Source organism: Periophthalmus magnuspinnatus, chromosome 16 (genome assembly GCF_009829125.3).
Source record: "Periophthalmus magnuspinnatus isolate fPerMag1 chromosome 16, fPerMag1.2.pri, whole genome shotgun sequence".
Classification (NCBI taxonomy): Eukaryota; Metazoa; Chordata; class Actinopteri; order Gobiiformes; family Gobiidae; genus Periophthalmus; species Periophthalmus magnuspinnatus.
The window spans coordinates 8,243,853-8,263,482 of record NC_047141.1 but is presented as its reverse complement, the minus strand read 5'-3'; the positions used below and the strand labels follow the sequence as shown (position 1 = coordinate 8,263,482).

Below are 19,630 nucleotides of genomic sequence, written 5' to 3'. Positions count from 1 at the left end.
AAAAGTAAAAGTAGTAAGGTTTTATGTATCTGTACTTATACTTTTTACTTTTACTTGAGCAGCTATGTGTACTTTCTACTCCACTGCATTTTTGAACTGGACTGTGAAGTATTTTTTACGCTAACTTAAGACCTGCTGAAAACACATATTAACAAACAAAAACATACAAATAAAAATAGCTAGGAAAAAAAAATCATTCAGTTGTTTCTGTTGAACAAAACTCAGCAACTTCTCCACAGATCTGACTTGTAACTTGGCCTGGTGATAGATAATCTGCACCATCAGCCCCTTCAACCTCCACCAGTCACTCACACACCACTTTCATAAGCAAGATGGGTGAAGCGTCTTGCCCAAGAACACAAAACCAGCACTTGGTCAAAGGATTCAAACCAACCACCAACTTCTCTCTGGTTTGTGGGCGAGCGCTCTAACCACTGCTGCACCGATCCAGCCTCTTTCAGCTGTTCCACATAAGCCCCTCGTCTCCTGTAGTCGTCTCTCAGTTGTTCACTTCCTATTAGCCCGTAAAGCTACATTAATTAGCTTGTTTTCGCTTCACGGGCTAACTTCCTTTTCTTTGATGCTAACAGCAGTGGGTCGACATAATGGAACATGATTTTTGTACTTTTTCCATTCTTTTTTTTTTTTGCCGCTCTTTGAAGACCTGCACCCCTTCCCCCCCCCCCCCTCCTGCTTCCCCTCCCTCTGGCGGGTGGGTGAAATCTTCCATGAAAGCCCCCCACATCAGACCGCTCACATGCCATAAGCCCCCGGTTTATGACGCCGCGCATTCTCCACTGGGGTTCAGACGGATAACAGGGCGGGGTCGGGGGGTCTAGCAATGCACGGCTCGTGATGATGATGTCACAGAATGGCATGATTGGATTATACACTGCACAAAAATACAAAACAGATGGGTGAAGTTTATTGATTTGAAAATTAATCTGACGTTGAGTAATACTAAGACATGTTTATATCAGTTTAGCCTATCTATTAGTCTATTATGTTTAGGATAATTCAGGTTTTTTAAGGAAGCCAACATTTTCATAACCTTGCACAGAGTCATAATGTGTAGAACTCAATACAAAGTCATAGAGACAAGCAAATAAGAGTCAGGTTTATGGAGATGCAAGCCCACTGACAGTAGTTTTAGTGTAATAAAAACCTACAAAACGGTAAAAACCCAAACATGTTCCGCAAAATGTTCCACAAATGTTTCTGTCTATATCAATTTTGTTCATTAAGGGTGTTTTTTACTTATGAGCGGGGTCACCTCTCCACAGATCTGACCACTTACTTGACCTTTTGGAGCTATTATAGATATGTTTAATGTCACTCTATTCAAAAGTGTAACAGCTCCATAGAGACAAACAGGTGGCGTACCCTCTACCTGGAAAAGTTACACAATGCACTTTAACTGACATGTTTTTTGCGGTGTATTCCTTTTCTGTTGAGACTCACATGTAATGAAAGTGCGAGCCGTGTGCGCTGGTCCCACATGCCTGTCATAACGACGGTGTACGGAGGAATGGACAGCTGTTTTTACCATAGGGCTCAGGCATACATGACCTCTGTGTGGGGTCAGGGGTCACGCCTCACAGTGAAATGCCTCCATACCACTGACAAAACAAACAAAACAAAGTAACTTCATTCGTCCTTCAAATATGGAACATTTGCTCAGTGTTTGTCCACTAATCCGAAGGTTGGCAGTTCAAATCCTGCTCTCGACATTAAAATTCATTGGTCGAGCGGTCAAATTCACTGATCCACAGGTCGACGGTGCGGTTCTAGCTCCCACAGATGAATGCTGTTGTTGTGTCCTGGGGCAAGACACTTAACCCACTTTGCCCTCAGTGTCTGCGTACACTGGTGTGTGAATGGTTCTTTGATGTAAAGCGCTTTGTGTATCTTGAAGTTGGAAAAGCGTTAAGTAAAAAGTGACCATTTACCATTTGCAAGAAGGTTTCAGGCAGGATTTTTTGCAATTTTAGTATAAACTATAAGTACATTTGCAGATTTCTGGTCAAAAACTCCAAACACTGTCCTCTTTAGTCCTCCAGGTACTTCACCAGTTAATGCTTGTCTCCATGGAGCTGTTATTTCTTTGCTTAGAATGTTTGACAGAAAACCATTAAACGTGTCAATCTAGACTAAATTTAAGAAAAAAACAAACAAACATGCAGTCTTTCTATGAGCAGAGTCGCCTCTCTTCAAATCTGGCTCATCACTGGACCTGGGTGAGTCACCTGCTTGTCTCCATGGAGATAAGTGTAATGCCTTGCTGTGGAGCTTTCTAGGAAAAGCAAGAACAAGCTGGTATAGTGGACCCTCATCGGAAAAGTTATATCGTGCACATTTAATAGCTCTCTTTGAAATATGTTTGTAGGTGGAGTTTAGGTGTTTAGTCCCACTTTAAAGGAACCATATGAAAGATTTTGATCATAAATTCTAATAACATTTCCAAACTGTGTCCCCAGATACGAGGTAAACATGTTCAAATGAAATATAGCTTTTGCTGATAACAACTGTAATGCTGATTTATTCTTAATTACTAAAACTTTGGACATGATAGACAAGTTGTTTATGTAATAACTTGGTGAGTACAGACTACAGGTTACAAGTGCGACGGGTTTTCATGTTTTTCTAATTCTGACTTGGCTTGGTGCGATAGTATCTATGCTAAATACTTACGCTTATAGTTTTACATCAATCCAGAGGCAGTTTGGGAACCGTGATGACTAAACTGGGATAATCTTAGAGCTAAATCAGGACTGACAGACTCCACATATAAAAAACATACAAATAAATGATAACACCTCCTTAAATGAAGGTTTAAACTGCCAGAAAAGTGAGATTCTTGCATATAAATGATGATGGAATTATGTGTATGAATGACATAAGAGGTATTCTTCTTAAAAACAGTCCTGTACTTTTCAACTTTTCTTGAACTTTTCTTCACAAACGTGCACTGGACTGATGTAAAAGTATGCTAAATAGTTAACAAAGGTACATAAAAACCTGCCATACTCTGACTGCTATATAATTATCATCTATTTTGCATAATGATTCTGCTTTAAGTAAAACTGGATCATAACTTCTGCCAGGATCTCGTAAGTTTGTCCTCCACACGCTCTAAGAAGGCACTGTACGCTCCTCTTCTGCGCCTGTGTCTCTGCAGAAGCAAACATGCACGTACATTATACAAATACACAAATATGAATATGTTTATGTAGTGTTCTCAAGAGGAGGTACAGACTGTGTAGGAGGCAGACTTAGGAGGCCAGGGACCAGTCGGTAGTAGCAGTCTGGGGTCCCACTGGGGCTCTGCGGGTCTGAAGGTGTCCATCTTTGATTCAGTGCGTTTGACCGTGCGAGTAGGTGAGGATGTTTGAACTGGAGAGAAACATTCAAATGGTAAACAATATCATTTTAAATATAAAGTAGAAACCTTCAAATGTGTAAAAAGTAAAAAAAATATATATATATACAGTGGTCCCTCATTTATCGCGGGGGTTACATTCTAAAATGAACCCGCAGTAGGTGAAATCCATGAAGTAGTCAGCTTTATTTTTTACACTTACTATATGTTTTAAGGCTGTAAAATCCCTCACCACACACTTTATACACTTTTCTCACACAGGCGTTAACATTTTCTCACATTTCTCTCTTGTTTAAACTCTCTCAAAGTTCAAACCTTCGTAGGCGCCTTTGTCGGTTTCATCGACATCGTGGGTTTTGTCAGGGAGAAAACGTGGAAACATACAGCATAAAAGAAGAGTCAAGGTGTTGTTTATTTCTGTTTAGATTGAATGAAGTAAGAAATTAATCTTTCCCTATGAATATCAATAGGAAAAAATAAAAGCCTCGAGGTGATTTTTCTCAAATGTAGCTACTACATAACTTTAACAAAATACACCTTGTGAAAACGTAACAGAGACAGAGGCCTGTACAGATCTTTATTCAGATTTCACAGTTTCATGTCACCTTGTTGTAGGTGACATAAAGTAATGAACTATGAAAGTACATTTGTTCCAAAAAGTTTGAACACGTAAATGTTGATTTGTACACTGGCAAATAAAGAAATAATAATAATAAATTACAAAAAATTCATTTTACACTTACAAATATTGTTTTATGCTTACAAATATCATTTTACACTTACAAATTTGTAATTTTACATGTACAGATCTGAAAATTACACTCTCACAAGTTTTGTGTCTCACGAGTATTCTTTGTACATATTGTATGTTGTACTCACTGGTGTCCATCGTCCTCAGTTTGATCCTGAGGTGGCCTGAGTCTCTGTCATATCTGGTGATGAAGTCTGGAACATCTTCCTCCAACTGGAAAACAACACAGCAGTTTGAGTTTGGAAAGACAAATGGCGCCACCTTGTGTACAAAGAACTCTTCACGGTCACAGAAGCAAAATCTGTGAAATTTTTTGAAGTGCATGGCCTTAAATAATTACATATACAACAAATGTAGAAATCCTAGAGAGATAGACAGACAGATAGAAAGACAGAAGTGTGTCCAAACTTTTGACTGGTAATGTAGATATTATTTTAGTGTATCTTTTAGCTAAAAGGTTACACGTTGTGGCTTTAAATATGACTCTTTGGTCATATATGGTCTCCTTTCAGATACTCACAGGTCTGAAGTTGTGCGGCGTTGGATTCTTGAACCTCTCCTTTGGATACTTCCCGTTCTTCACAAACAACATCTCAGCCTCTGCAGCATCAGGAGCTCTGTAGAACGTGTAGAATCTTGGCCTCTCCGCTTTCCTCCCCCTCTCCACAATAACTTGAGGTAACTTTATCTTCTGTTTCTCTGCAGGCGTTGGTAGAACTTCCCTCTCGTTCTTCTTCTTCTTAGGGTTGGAGATGCTCTTGTACAGTCTGACAGAAAAATCGGGAGGTTTGACATTCCAAATATCAACATTATTATCAACTTTTGAATAAGAAAAACATTTGCGTCTGGCGTAGGGGAGACTCTGCCTGCTGGAGAAGTGGAATTTGTCCTCTAACAAAATGGAGGACAGTGGAATTGGCAAATAACGTGATGTCATTATTTGAAAAAAACAAATTCGATCAGATTTGGAGATGAGTTGGGAGCATGAAGAGGCTTTCCAAACACAGTGGAAGGTTAAAGGCTGAAGACATGAAGTTCTTGTAAAATAAAACACTCCCTGGAAACATTTCTGTAGGTCAAACAATAGGCTAAGCTAAAGCAGGGCAACGCTGAACAGTAACATGGCAACAGTGGCCCTCTGTAAACTGGCACTGGAGTGTACAAAACAAGTGTAAGAACAAAACGTCAAAAAGCCCCATGACACAGAAACAACTGTCTGGAATAAAGCAACACAGGTGTTTCCTTATATTTCTCACATCCCTGCTACTATTGGTATATTTTTTGAGAATCAAGCATCTGGGATAATGACAGAGAGCTCGTTTCCCATGATTCTCAGTAACAATGTGTCTGATTAGATGAAAAAGGTGAATAGATTATATGTTAGAATCTCTTATTTAGCAACTTTTACCACACAGCACATATAAAGACCGTTTATCTGGACAAGAATACGTTCAAATCAGGTAGAGGCCCTTTGAGTAGAATAAGTACTGAAGTAATGGGTCACTAATAATTCTCTGGGTTAACTGTGCCAGAACACTCTCTCTCTTCTCACTGTTGCGTCTGTACAACACAAGCACACAGCACATTACAGATACTTTGTGTTTGTTGCTGTACAAATAAAATGAACAAGCAAAAGTAAGAAAATATAAAAGTACAGATAGTGTGCTAAAGTAGAATTTTGGGGTATCTGTACTTTACTCAACTACATTTTTCACTGGATACTTTTTACTTTTACTACTTTGAGAGCAGGTATCTGTACTTTCTACTCCACCACATGTTTTAACTAGACTGTATAAAGTAGAAAGTACATTTGTTTATGGTGACATATGGGGTTTGGGGTCAACTGTGGTACTTAGACAAACAAATACAGACTACACTAATGTAAATTATTAGAAAAAAAGGTTTTTTGATCAAGATACTTTAAATAGTTCTGGAAAACTTTCTTTCTTTTCTTTCTTTATTCTTTATTTGCCAAGGACCATGTACATATTCATTCATCATTGACACTAGCAGTAAAATACAATAAATGTCCCCATGTCCAATAGAGTATGTTAAAATGTCCCCATGTCCAATAAAGTCCAAACCAATTTTAAAAATCAATTATGTGCAGGTTTTTACACTGAATACAGAACATTACACAAAATTATTAATCTGTGTTAAATACTTTTGCTTTTTTACTCAGAAGTACATTTTTCACGTAATACTTTCACTTTTTAAGTATATTTTGGCTCCTGTAAGTATCTTGTAAAGCTTTTGATTCACCACTAGATGTCGCTGTTAACATGTTGGTGTGAGGTGAGAAGTTGTGTGACACTGTTCCACTTGTTGAGTGTTTTATTTATGGATGTAATGTTGTGTTTATACTTCATAACCACATTCTACACAATAAATACTAATAAATAAAAGGAGCAGAAAGATCTAACATGGAGTAATAACAGAAACAGGTCCATGGTTCAAAGCTGTAGAAGTGATTATTTGCTGCTTGTCTCATTTTAAACTCACTAAGCAACATCTTGGCTCGCCGCCACGTTCCAAATAGGAAGTGAGCATAAGCGCTCTTCCAGCTCCATCGACTCTGGCTCCAATTCACTTTACATTGAAAAATTGCCTCTCTCTGTATCTGCTGCAGTGGGCCTTGTCATTTTGGTCTTAAAATGTTCATATTAACCCATTCTACATGATCCTACATGATCATCCTGGTGTTTTTATTCCATTGTTTTGTCCCTCAATCAAGATGTAACCCTACAGAGGCAGATGCTATTGTCACCGATAGAACACGGTTGTGAACTTTTCCATTTCCATTTTCCATTTCCGTAGCTCCACAACCAATTGTGCTCTCATGTAAATTCAAACGGCATCTCAAAGCAGACGCATGGGGCTCTTTAAATATTTTACTGTCATTACGGGAATCTGGTTAAGTTGTCCCTCGAACATGACGAATCAGAGCGCAGGTGCCATAGGGATTTTCCAAGTCACTTATTCAATGCGTCAAAGAAAAAATATGGATGGATATGTAAAATAGAGGTAGTTGTGTGAAAAAATGCAGTACATTCTGACACTTACTTTAACTTGATTTTTATGGCTAAAAAAAGAATAAAAGTCTAGGAGAGCTATACTGGTTTATAGTGTGCTCAGTCCTTAAAGGGTTACTAACAAACAAATCAGGCACCTCCTTTACCCAAGCCTTAGCAACAGGTTTGATTGACAGCGTTGCCAAGCACCCACTCCCTGCTAAACCAGTGGTGCGGACGGATTGGCTCTTTGGTATTATACTTGCAGTCGGAATTGCGGCCTGTAACTTCGAGCCTCGATGAGCTTCATTTGACTGCAGCCAAGCGATATGGGTGAAGTCACACTCACTTACTCCACTTCTTTATACAGTTTATGAGACGTACACATCTGCATCTGGATACGTGAGTAGTGCAAAATGAAAGAACTAAAACCCTATTGAAAACAAGACACTAAAAACAAGAGTACACCTATGGCACATGTGTGGATGTGCATAAATAAGATAGGCCTAAATAGCGCTTTTGTTGTAGTGCTTGGTTTTACAAGATACTTTAAACCTCCGTCGTCATGGGAGCAGTTGGAATTCATTATTAAGAGGATGGCAGTGATCTTTTAAAATGTCCCCTGCCAGCCTCTGTACCCGCCAAGAGATGCAGAATAAACCTGAGACTCCCCGATTAAGTTCCCAAACCATGAAACAAGACAAAAAGATACAACAGATCCAATAAAATAACAATAAAACATGTTGGCACGCACAAAAGGTGAATAAAGTGGAGCGAGTATTAAAGAGAGATTGATTTGGTGAGTTTTTGAATGCATAAAGTAGTGTCTGGGCAATATTAACATATCTGAGCGAGTCTGTCCCATGGATCTAGGTCTCTCCATGTACAAGGAGGCATGTACACATCTGTGAAATACATTACATCCTCACAGCTCACCACTTCCTGCTGAATCCAGGTCAGACGCAGCTCAAAAACATGCCCGGTGCCATTCTGTAGTCTGCTGTCCACTTCACTCTGGATCTGCACGGACAATATGAGCATCTAGAGTGAAGAACAAAAACACATAAAGTTATTCTACAGATGTAAAGATAGTAGAGTATCTGTGTGAATAGACGCGTCATTTTGAACCTCTTGAACTCATGATGTGACGTGTCTGGAAAACTCATCATCTGCTCGACCTGGTTTTCAAGAAAAGCAGAAACAAAGAAATGCATCAGGCTGTATCCGGTTACTTCTTGGGCCCAAGCCTCGCCATTGATGTAGACCTAACTAAGATATTTAACTAATGCGCATTGTTCAAGAGCCAAGTTCCCAATGCGCACGACACTAAAGACCAAAGCAGGAGGCGAAAGTGTCATAGAGTGTCCTTGGGTTTCAAAAATGATGAGAATCTAGGACCGTTACTATCAGGGCCGGCTCTAGCTTTCAGGGGGCCTAAGCTGAATTTGTCTCTGGGGCCCCCGGCAGTGGATGTATCTTGGCTCAGCTATTGGTGATTCACATTTGTCAAATTGTGTTTGTATTTATATGACCAACATTAGACTGAAAACATCCAGAATGTCACAACTACCATAGTCACAAGAACAGAACACAAACATATCACATATCACCTCTGCCCGACTCAAAAACAAAAATCAGCAGCTCTAGATTTAAAACAAATGTAATCGTTTAAGAGGGATATTTAGACTGCAGTAAACACACAAGCCCTGTTTAAAATAAAATGTTACATATTATTTTTAATATAAATGTATGGGCTCTTGAGGCCCTATGAAAATAATATAATATGTAACGTTATACTAGAAAAAGAGCTCAATTGTTTACAGCAGCCTAAATATCTCTCAGCAAAATGTCTGCTGCCTACATTTGTTTTTGAACCAGGCGTAAGTGTGGGCAGCTCTGTGTTTACACCCTGAGGTGCGCTAAGGCAGCAGAGGTACTTTTGAATGGCTGTTTTATAAGTTAGATTAAAAGATTTCAGTCTTTTGGTCATATAAATAGAAAAACAATTGGACAAGGTGATGAGAGCAGGGTCATAATGTGAATGTTGTCAAAAGTGAGTCACCAACAACTGAGCACAGGTACATCCACTACCAACGGGCCCACAGACACATTCTGCTCAGGGCCTCCTGAAAACTAGGGCCGGCCCTGGTTATGGCCTAACTGGGGATGGGAAAATGTCCTCTGTCCACGAATAGGCTCACTAACAATGTCTCTTTGTGTTTTCTTTTCACGATACTCCTCAAATATAAACTAGAATGAGAAATGTAAATCTCCCCCCTCTCCTCAACCCAGTGCGCGCGTCCCTCTCCTGGAGCGCACACATCTCCCCGCCCTCTCGGCTCTAACCTGGGCTGGACTGTGTCTGAGCTCCAGGAGCAGCTCTGTGTCCCTCTGCCCCGCGGCTCACACACTTGAATAACCATGCCTCATAGTGCGGTGCTGCTGGCGGTGTCCGGGGCGGTGCTGGCCCTCTGCGGGGTGTGCGTGGCGCGCTCGGACGCTCCTCGTGGGGTGGCGCTCGGCTTCGTGTTTGACCCTAAAGCGCAGTGTGAGCCCCAGTGCGAGCACGGAGGCATCTGCATCCGAAACAACACGTGCTTCTGCTCCCGGGGATACGAGGGAGAGACCTGCCAGTTCGGTGAGATTTGCATGTTTGTAGCCTCTTTACCAAGCCTACAGTGTGGCCTACAGTGTGGCCTACAGTGGGGTTATGTAGGCCAGTTTGGGGTCCTAAACCACTGCCATCTAAAACTCTGGGCTCACCTTTTTATTCAATGCATTTTTCCTTAAGCTTACCACTTTATACATGTTATATACATGGAGAAGACATCAGAAATATGAGGCAAGATACATGGAATTATGTAGCAAGGAAAAAAAGTGAAATAACTAATCTATATTTAATGTTCAAATGCTCACAGTAGACACCATTTGCTTTGTTCACAGAGCTGTAAACCCTTGGCCTCACTCAATTATCTCCATGATGAAGTCTCATGAAATATTTTTTTACTTAAGCTGTGCCTTTTCAGGGTCAAGAAATGCCAAAAGTACAGGCAGTGGTTAAAGCAAAGGGTGGATATTTTAAAAAATCTAAAAACCAACCAAAAAAACTCCAAAACAAAAAAAGGTATTTTGTTAGTTATTTTGAGTTTATTTTTGTTTGTTACCTTCCACATGTGTCATTCATAGTGTTGATGCTTCAGTGAGAATCTACAATGTGAATAATCATGGACATAAAGAAGAAACATAAATTTAAAAGTGTGTCAAAACTTTTGACTGGTCATGTTTGTATCATTGTTTTACAAAAACTAATATGTATCTACTAACAAATCCCCTCATCACCAATTCTTCTAAAACAGCGTTTCTCAAACCGTGGTGCTTGTACAGTGGTGGAACTACACGAAAATCATTGTAGTCACATTGTAATAAATCAGAGGTTGGTATTGTACTCAAGTAAGAGTAACGTTGCTTCAAAATAATATTACTCAAGTAGAGGTCCAAGAAATCACTCAAATAAGAGTAAAAAAAGTAAAAAGTAAAAAAGTATTCTACTCAAGTAAGAATAACTTAAAGATTAACTGTCAGGACATAAAATCTGATTTATCATTTGACGTTAATGTAATTTGATGGACAAAACATTAAATACTTCACAAAATCTGGTATTTTCAAATAATAGACAAAAGGAAGAAAAAAACTAAATCGTATCTGCAGGAGCTGCAAGAAACACAAATGTTCAAATCATTTCATATTGTCCACAAAAAACTCAAGTCACTTACAGACTCACTCACAGTGGGAAGAGGAACCACAACTTTGACTGCTCACTAGTGCTCTCCCTCAGAGTGATCACATGATTTCAACGTCACTAAACTAAACCTCGGTCTGGAAACAGAATCTATTCAAATAAATGAAAGGAAGACCAGATGAACCTCACTGGACCTCACCTCTGTTCTGGACCATGCAGACTCTTCAGTAGCCTACACTTTCTTTGTAAATATTCTCTTTGTAGAAGTCTTCAGTCTGGTTTGACTTGGTGCTTAGTGGTTCTTTACTCCTCTATAGTCCTGATGTAGTCTTGCTTTTAGTGTTGTCACGATACTAGAATTTCAAACTCGATAGTAGTAGTTCAATAGTAAGGAATAGACTTGATACTCAATATATGATACCACGGTGATTAAGTTATTGTACTTTCATTTATATTACTATACAACTTCAGTCGTCCAGGTAGGTTCATAGTGGTCCATGGGTGTATACCGGTCTATGTGTCTTATACTTGTTCTGATACAGCTCAAGATCATTATAAAGATATTCAGGAAAGATTCACTTCTGCCCTATGAATGTGACTTTTTTAGTTTTGATACCTGCTCAAATGACTGTGTGTTTTTAATATTGATTAGTATCTGATTTTTGATACTTTTGACAACCTTACTTTAAGTCCTAGTTTAATCTAGGTTCAGTCATTCACAGCTACTTCTTGTTGTCGCAGCCACCTGTTATCCCAAATGTAAGAATGGAGGAGTGTGTCTGAGGCCGGGGAAATGCAGATGTCAGCCGGGGTACGGAGGACGCTACTGCCATAAAGGTAAAGAAAGTGCAGGACAGGTTTTCCCTTTTTAATTCTGATTTGGTTTGGTGAGATAGTACCTGTGGTCACTATTCATCATAGTTTTACATCAGTTAAGTAGCAGATTTTGGAAAAAACCTGAAGAGAAAAGTACAAAAATACAGGAAGTAGTGCTGAGTTATAAAACAAAATACCTCTAATTATGTCATCAACACATTCTACCCAAAATGTGGGACAATTTAGGCACAAGGAAGGCATTTTTCTGTCTGTTTAAACCTACATTTAACAAAATAAAGATATTGTCATTTATTTTTATTTGTCTAATCATAACTAATGTGCAATTTGGAAATTTGTGGCACTTTTTTACATCATGGTTGCTAGGTAACAGTTACTAAATTACCTCTACGTGTGTCGTATCTGCTCCCCGTGTCCAACCAGGAAGTAAAATAATAAAGCTATTCAAAATTAAGTAGAAAAAAGGAGTAGTCTTAAGTCGTCATATGCACTTTAACATCATCTGTGTGTGTTGTTTTGTTCTGGTGCTGTTGTGGTGCAGTGACCTGTGATGGAGGCTGTTGGAATGGAGGAGAGTGCTCGGCGGTGAATGGGGTGCCCCGCTGTATCTGCCCCTCCAGCTGGACCGGAGCTCGCTGTCAGGAGGGTGAGCTGCTCTGCCTTATTTCTGTCACACTGCAGTTGGTCAGGTCTAGGTTCAGCAACAGTCTGTGCTCAAAGAATGAGGTCAGCTGACACCTGAATATACTGAATGACCAGGTTATTCCATCAATGGATTTTTTTCTTCCCTGATGGCACGGGCATATTTCAAGATGACAATGCCAGGATTCATCGGGCTCAAATTGTGACAGAGTGGATCAGGAGCATGAGCTAGAGCAAGGTAAAGGCGGTCCAACCAAATATTAGAGTGTGTGACCTTGTTTTTTTGGCCAGGCAGTGTATAAGCTAATATTATTTAATTTATATGAGGGACAGATAAAACTTATATAATTAAAGTGCAGATTATTGTTTAGATGTAGCAAGAACTTGGCTGCCGTCACTAATAGAATGATCAGGTTCAGCATTTGTGAATTTACCTTTTGGATATTTCATGGCGAAGTTCAATGTAATCAACATGAAAAACTCTCTTGCCTCCATCCAGGAGTCTGACATCATCACAGTCTGAAAACCACCAGTTTCATTTAAAAGTTTGCTAAGCTTATACATGTACAGATGTGGGTAATGTAGCTAAAAAATATTCAAATAAGAGTAATGTTACTTCAGCATAATATTACTCAAGTAAAAGTAATTATAAGAATAATAATAATGCCTTACACTTGTAATGCACTCAACAGCCTTGCTGAAGTGCAACACAGTAATTCATTCACTCAGTGGTGATAAGCTGCAGTTGTAGTCACAGATGCCCTGGGGCAGTCTGATGGGGGTGAGGCGGCCAATCTGTGCCTCAGACCACCAACAACTACATTCATACGAGGCAATGTGGGTGTCTTGTGATAGAACTTGATCCAAGGGGGAATTGATCCTCTGACCTTTGGATTGGGGGACCACTGGTCTAACCACTGAGCCACTGTCGCCAACAGTCCAAGAACTTACTCAAGTAAAGATATGAGATATTTCGGAAAACTACTCAAGTAAGAGCGGGAACAACATTATCACATGGTGGAAAGCCCATTACACTTAATACCATCTTTTTAATCCTAAAGGTACTTTGTGCTGTGTTCTCGTTGTTCTTGCTCTGATCAGCTCTTCCTCTTTGTCTGTTGTCTGCAGCGCTGTGTCCCCAGGGCTGTCGGAATGGAGGGCTCTGTGTGGCCCCTGGAATCTGCAGCTGTCCGGACGGCTGGCTGGGCGGGGCCTGCCACACTGGTGAGACACGACATAGGGATGTCACAATATAAATGTAACGGTTATTTGATTACACACTATGTCCAATCAACAGTGAAATCCTTACATGTTACAGTGTGTGGAGTAGTATGAAATACAAAGTAAAGTCGAGGTGATATAAACAGTCCACAGATAAAAAAGCACTTTACACTGATTGTACTTTTTGCAGAATCAGGTGAATCATTTTGATAATGAGGCTTCTAATACTAGAAACTAGACACTCATTTCAGCAGGTGACTGACACTGAAAAAAACACAGAACTATATGAGCCCATAGTAATATCTTTATAGTAAATAAACATGTAGTTAAGCATGGGCTCTCAGGCAAAAGGATTGCTTCCTGATTAGAAGGATTTGACATGACAATAGCCCTCCATTGTTCTACAGTGGGCTAATCAGAAAGACTGCAATTATTTGATATATTTTCCTCCCGAAGGATCTGAGTGAAATTAAGCACAGTGAAGGATGAACTGAGGAGCCTTTATTTACCACTTTTTAAAGAGTCTAAGTCTATATAAATCATGATGAAATGAAAGTCATGATCTGGCTCAAAGAAAGTTGTGGTATATATTTTGTGGTATACAGTATATCTTGCACCTCTATTTGCTGTATCATTTTAAAGTAACAATAATATTTTTCTGGCGTTTTTCTAGCTTCTCTACTTTAAAATAAGTTTATTAGCATCAGTGAAGTAACAGTACTCTTATTTGAATAAAAGTTTTGGTTAGTCTTCTCACTGTTTCATATTTTGTCCTTCAAATTACAAAAACTTTCTTGGACCACTACTTTGTACTTCTGTTTTCAAGTAACAGAACTCTCATTTGAGTGCCGTTTTTGGCTGCTCTTCCCACCACTGTTGAAGGTTTATGTTTTATTTATCATCCTAACTTTTATATATTCTGTTTTTATGACTACAGTTTTGTGCGTATTTTCCCAGATGTAAAAACTAGACATATTTTTCGCCCACACGACTGTATCGACTGAATGAAGTGTGAAGTGCTCGTTACTTGGCTCCGGCGCACATGTTTAACCCTTTGTCTCCCTCTCGTCCTGTAGCCGTGTGCGCACTGCCCTGTCTGAACGGAGGGAAGTGCATTGCTCCGGGGAAGTGCCGCTGCCGCCCGCCGTACTCCGGAGCTCGCTGTGAAGACAAGAAGAAGAGCTACTAATGTCACCTGACCCTGAGGTTAAAGGTCACACAGGCTGCTTTTAGCATGGAGCCGGTGTTTTTTGTACTTCAGGAGTCAAGTAACATGGTACTTCCACTGTTGCTAAAGTGTCTGTGATTCAGAATATTAATCTTAATTTGAGATTTTGATTTAAGATGTATTCACGTGTAAACCCTAGATTATTTGACGTTGCACTTAAAATGAGACAGAGATGATGAGATTACTTTTGAATGAAGTACCGGAAATAATCAAAATCAAATAATCTGTACATTTGCTCAAATCAAGATTAATGTTGTATATTCAAAATTATTTAAAGTGGAACTAAACACTAAATCTACTTTTTTTGGCGATTGAACTGGTGTTTTAACTGCATTGCGTACTGTTGCAAGTCACTGTTGCAATTTTCTTGTCAAAAAGAGTCAAAACTGATTGTGCGCTGCCTCCAGTGGCCACTACAGTTTCAAGTACGACGTGACATCACACATGACTGTCCAGATTAATGGCAGGTGTTGCTGGTGACAAACATCTCGCTGCAGGGGCGGTTATTGAAGTGCGGATACTTCAGACCAATCACACTGTTCTTATTCACATTATTGGGTGCCACCATCGTCATTCGGGTTGTATTATTTGTATGGAGCTGCTGATCTTGACAGCAAATAAGTTCTATGTGGATTACAGAGCCCTTTAAAACCTTGCAGAGAAATATCGAACATTTTATTGAAATTAACCTACTTTATATCATATTTTAGTGCAAAACTTTTTCCAAATTCTGCATTGAAATGAACAAAGAAAGCACGGTTTAGTGTAATTTACAGCAAAAGTGAGCAGGTTGGAATAAGTTCAATACCTCCAGACCTTCGAGTACTGTCCAGTTTAACAGCTCTATTTGAAATGTGGGTGTGGGAGGAGTTAAAGTGTTTAGTCCCACTTTAAACCCATGTAGATATTAATCGTTGCAGTGTATTGGAATTTTTTACTTACAAAGTCATAGTAGCAGGCCTCACATCCACAAATCATGAGGTTTGATCCTAGGTTAGAGTAGGAGAAGCAGTTGAGCCGCAGTAATAGTAATAGTAATAGTAATAGTAGTAATTACAGGAATAGCCGTAGTTGTAGTAGGTATTTTTTCCACCATTAGCCAATATTTAAAGTAAACTTGTGAATACAGGTATGTGACTTTTTATTTGTATTAAGTGTAAACCACATAGCATGTAAATCTGCATTTTTAATTGTCAAATTCAAAGCACATAAAAGTTTAACAATGTATTATCTAACTCAATAAAAATATGAATGACCTTCTCAACGCTGTGTGACTGACTTGATACCATTTTGAACAATCATAGTGAATTATTACAAAGAAAAAAATAAATTGTACAGCTTTATTTTCAAACAAAAAATCCACAGTTATCTATATATAATCTTTTTAAGTTGAGTTCACGTTCTAGTATTTGAGGGCCTGTATAACTCTATGGGAGATTTACTGCAGTATTAATGTCATGTCTTAAGGTGCTTTCAACTGACAATAATCACATCTTTGGGGTTGAGTAATGGCACAACTTAATGAGGCTATTGTGAAAAAATGTAGTTTATTTATACTGACAGAAAAGACGTTGAAGTTTGTGTCAGTTTTTGTTTCATGTGGATAGGTCCAGTAATTACAGAGATATTAACCATAAAGCAGGTCAACACATCTGCAGTCCACCACAGAGATCTGACTAGTCCTCAAGTACATATGACAGGATAGACTAATTTCACTAAATCATAGTTAACATAATTATATATTTCAGATTTTACTACAAATCTTTCAATTTTTTTTATTTTTTGTTACGTATAATTTTACTTCCTGGTTGGACACGGCCAGCACATATGACATACATAGAGGTAATTCCATAACAGTTTTGTGGCAACTATAACATTAACAAGGGCCAAACTCTGCCTAATTTATATAATAGTTATGACTAGACTAATAAAAAGAAACCATAACACGTTTATTTTGTCAAATGAAGGTTTAAGCTGTCAGAAAAATGCCTTCCTTGCGTGTAAATTCTTGCATTTTGGGTGGAATTTGGACGACACAAATAGACATAGTTTTTTCCACAAACTGCCACTTAACTGATGTAAAACTGTGATAAATATTAACCACCAAGTCATAATTAGAAAAACATGAAAACCTGTTGTATACACTTTAAACTACAGGGATTTTAAAATGTTGTGATGTCACGTGAGCGCAACCTATTTAGACAGTATACATAAGGAACACTGTATCCTGAATCCTGACTGATCCATTTGTCCTGGTTTTCCATTTCTGTGGTCAGTCTGTCCACATTCTAACACTAATGCACTTACCATGTGTGGAGTCATGAGGTAGTAGTGATATACAGGGAATAGACAAGTGCAATACATCAGAGCCCTCCTCACATGTGCAACAGCAGCACACACACAGACACACACACAGACAAACACAAATGCATACAGACACACACATGCACACAGACACACACAGTTACATACAGACACAGGTTAAGTTCCACACTTTCAGAGACCAATTCTAACCTTAACCCAATGTTAAGTTAAATGGCCCGTGCTGGATTTTAAATTAATATTATATTTATTATATTTTGACCGCTGTGGTGTTGGTAATGTTGTGGACTTGAAAGTTTATAAAGGCACGTTTGGTCGTATTGCAGCCAGTTGTACATTAGAAAAGATTCATACATTTCAAATACAAGTAAATACAAGTGAAATAATTAATTGAATTACCCAGACACAAATATCTTCAAGAGATAATAGGCTGACTAATACACAACAATGTGAGACCTCCTTCGATAGGCTACCAGAACTATTGGTGGAAAGCTTCAAGTTCATGCAGCTAGTTTTTTATCACTGCCTTTTATCTGGTTTGAATCAGTGACATAGTTTATACTGTGTCATATGAAGCGTCAAACATCACATGTCTCATGATCTGTCATGGACGAATGATGCTTCAAGTAGTTAACTGTTATCAATTAAATTTTGGTCAAGCGCTTTATTGCTTGTTTGAAACACAGTTGTTTCTGTGTCATGGTGCAATATCACAGGACGTAGTGGGTGGAGCTAAAAGTTCAAAGAAAAATGTGTTCCTGACTCATGATTTGAAATTAGGTACAGGCTCTTTTAGTTTAACATATTACAACCCATATCTTAACTACCATGTTGTTAATCTAATTATAAAGGATTTATGTCACGAGGATCTGGTGTTTGTCCGTATGAGTCCTCACAATGTGATAAATACCCGCACACACACTCAGTAACACTTTGTGCTCTTCATTTGTGCAGCTCTGCTCAGATCCATCTCTCTTCATGCTTGTGAAGCCTGCAGACACATGCATTATGATAGTTACACACAACATAGATTTAGGAAATGTATTTTTAGTACTTTGTCTCTGTGTTCTGCACAATGCCCAGCGCTCTCAAAGGGCCTATGTTACGCTATTTTCTAATCTATGTTGTATCCTCATCAAAAAAATACCTGGAGTTGTGTTTTGTTTCTTTCACACGTTTGACACACAAATCCAGCATATTTAGGCTTGTTCTCTCAAACAGAAAACACTCTGTTCCACCTTGTGATATCATGTGGTATTAAGTGCCCCGCTCTGTTTTTAAACTCCACACACTTTCAACAGAATCACTGGGATGATTTCAGCCCTTGAATTGATGACATCACAAGGTGGAACAGAGCGTCCAAAGCTGTGTGCTGTACTGTGCTATGCCACTTGCCTTTATTGCACATGTGAGTCCTTTAAATCCTTTGCGACAGTGGCAGTAATCGGGCAGCACACACCTCCCTCCGTTCAGACAGGCCGGCTTACACACAGCTGAGCACACAAACAGAAACAGTTTGTCAGACTTGTGTAAGTGCGTCTCTCAATACACCTCATTAAAATGTGGTGTTACTCACGGCTCTGACACTGGAGCCCCTCCCACCCCACGGGGCACTGGCAGGTGTTGGGTCCGATGCACTCCCCTCCATTCTTACACTTTTGCAGACACACCGCTGTGGAGCACAAACAGAAGGCTGAATAGATGGATACTTCTACATCATGTAACCTTACTACACTCTCTCACCACAATTACTTTATCATTTTTTCCTTCTACACAGAGAAAGGTAAAAAATGTAATTGCAATTTTTGTGATAGACATTGTGATTGTGATTACATTTAGGATTATGTTTAAAGTTCACATTTTAAAACACATACAAAATAATTAATAAAAAGACTAAAATATGAACTGACACCACTAATACAAATACAAGAATGACATTTCAGAACATGTTTGTACAGATCCAAACTACAGGGTTAGCAGTTTTTTATGCTGTTGTTTGGGGAAGAAATTTTGGCACTTCAAAAACTGCAGCCTTTGTGATTTGCTGTTTGCATCCATTCAATTAGCGATTTCAATTAAGTTGTGATTAATCTTGCAGCCCTAATTATTCAGTATGTAACCCAACCTCAAGATTTCACAAATTAGTGTTATTGAAGGAAAACTGGCAAAAGCTTTTCTTTAAAAAAAACAAAAACAAAACAGCTGTACTGTCTGATTCTATGTAAAATGTAGACGCCAGTTCATGCACAAATGTCCAACAATGCGTAGCCATTTGTTCCACACATAACCATCCTGTATATGAAAATCCAAACAGCTACAGCGACAAGTTCCCATGAAGAGAAGGGTTTTTAACAGAAAGTCAATGCAGCTGTTTTTTTAGATCAATATTTATGTGAACAAAATGTAAACTTGTGATGTACATGTGATTGTTATGACTAAATGGCAGAAAACTCATCTGTCTTAGTCTAGTCTTTAGTGATGCCATTTCAGCACAACATAATGA

General features: G+C 38.9%; 3 protein-coding genes across 3 annotated transcripts in view; 1 reads left to right on the top strand and 2 right to left on the bottom strand.

Moving 5' to 3' along the window:
• Positions 1 to 3,088: 3,088 nt before the first annotated feature.
• Positions 3,089 to 9,564, bottom strand: si:dkey-30e9.6 (uncharacterized protein LOC564083 homolog). Its single transcript, XM_055227769.1, has 7 exons — positions 9,553 to 9,564; positions 8,063 to 8,182; positions 5,683 to 5,690; positions 4,651 to 4,897; positions 4,259 to 4,343; positions 3,257 to 3,393; positions 3,089 to 3,172 (listed from the first exon to the last, which is right to left on the bottom strand). The coding sequence occupies exons 1-7, from the start codon at positions 9,562 to 9,564 to the stop codon at positions 3,089 to 3,091; spliced, it is 693 nt and encodes a 230-aa protein (XP_055083744.1).
• Positions 9,505 to 14,994, top strand: seraf (Schwann cell-specific EGF-like repeat autocrine factor). Its single transcript, XM_033981410.2, has 5 exons — positions 9,505 to 9,779; positions 11,622 to 11,717; positions 12,256 to 12,360; positions 13,485 to 13,580; positions 14,654 to 14,994. The coding sequence occupies exons 1-5, from the start codon at positions 9,563 to 9,565 to the stop codon at positions 14,764 to 14,766; spliced, it is 627 nt and encodes a 208-aa protein (XP_033837301.1). The 5' UTR covers positions 9,505 to 9,562; the 3' UTR covers positions 14,767 to 14,994.
• Positions 14,995 to 18,103: 3,109 nt separating this feature from the next.
• vwde (von Willebrand factor D and EGF domains) overlaps positions 18,104 to 19,630 on the bottom strand; it is a 32,069-nt gene continuing 30,542 nt past the window's right edge. The window contains 3 exon segments of the mRNA XM_055227768.1: positions 18,104 to 18,118; positions 18,523 to 18,620; positions 18,704 to 18,799. Of these exon segments, the coding sequence (XP_055083743.1) occupies positions 18,104 to 18,118; positions 18,523 to 18,620; positions 18,704 to 18,799 (209 nt within the window).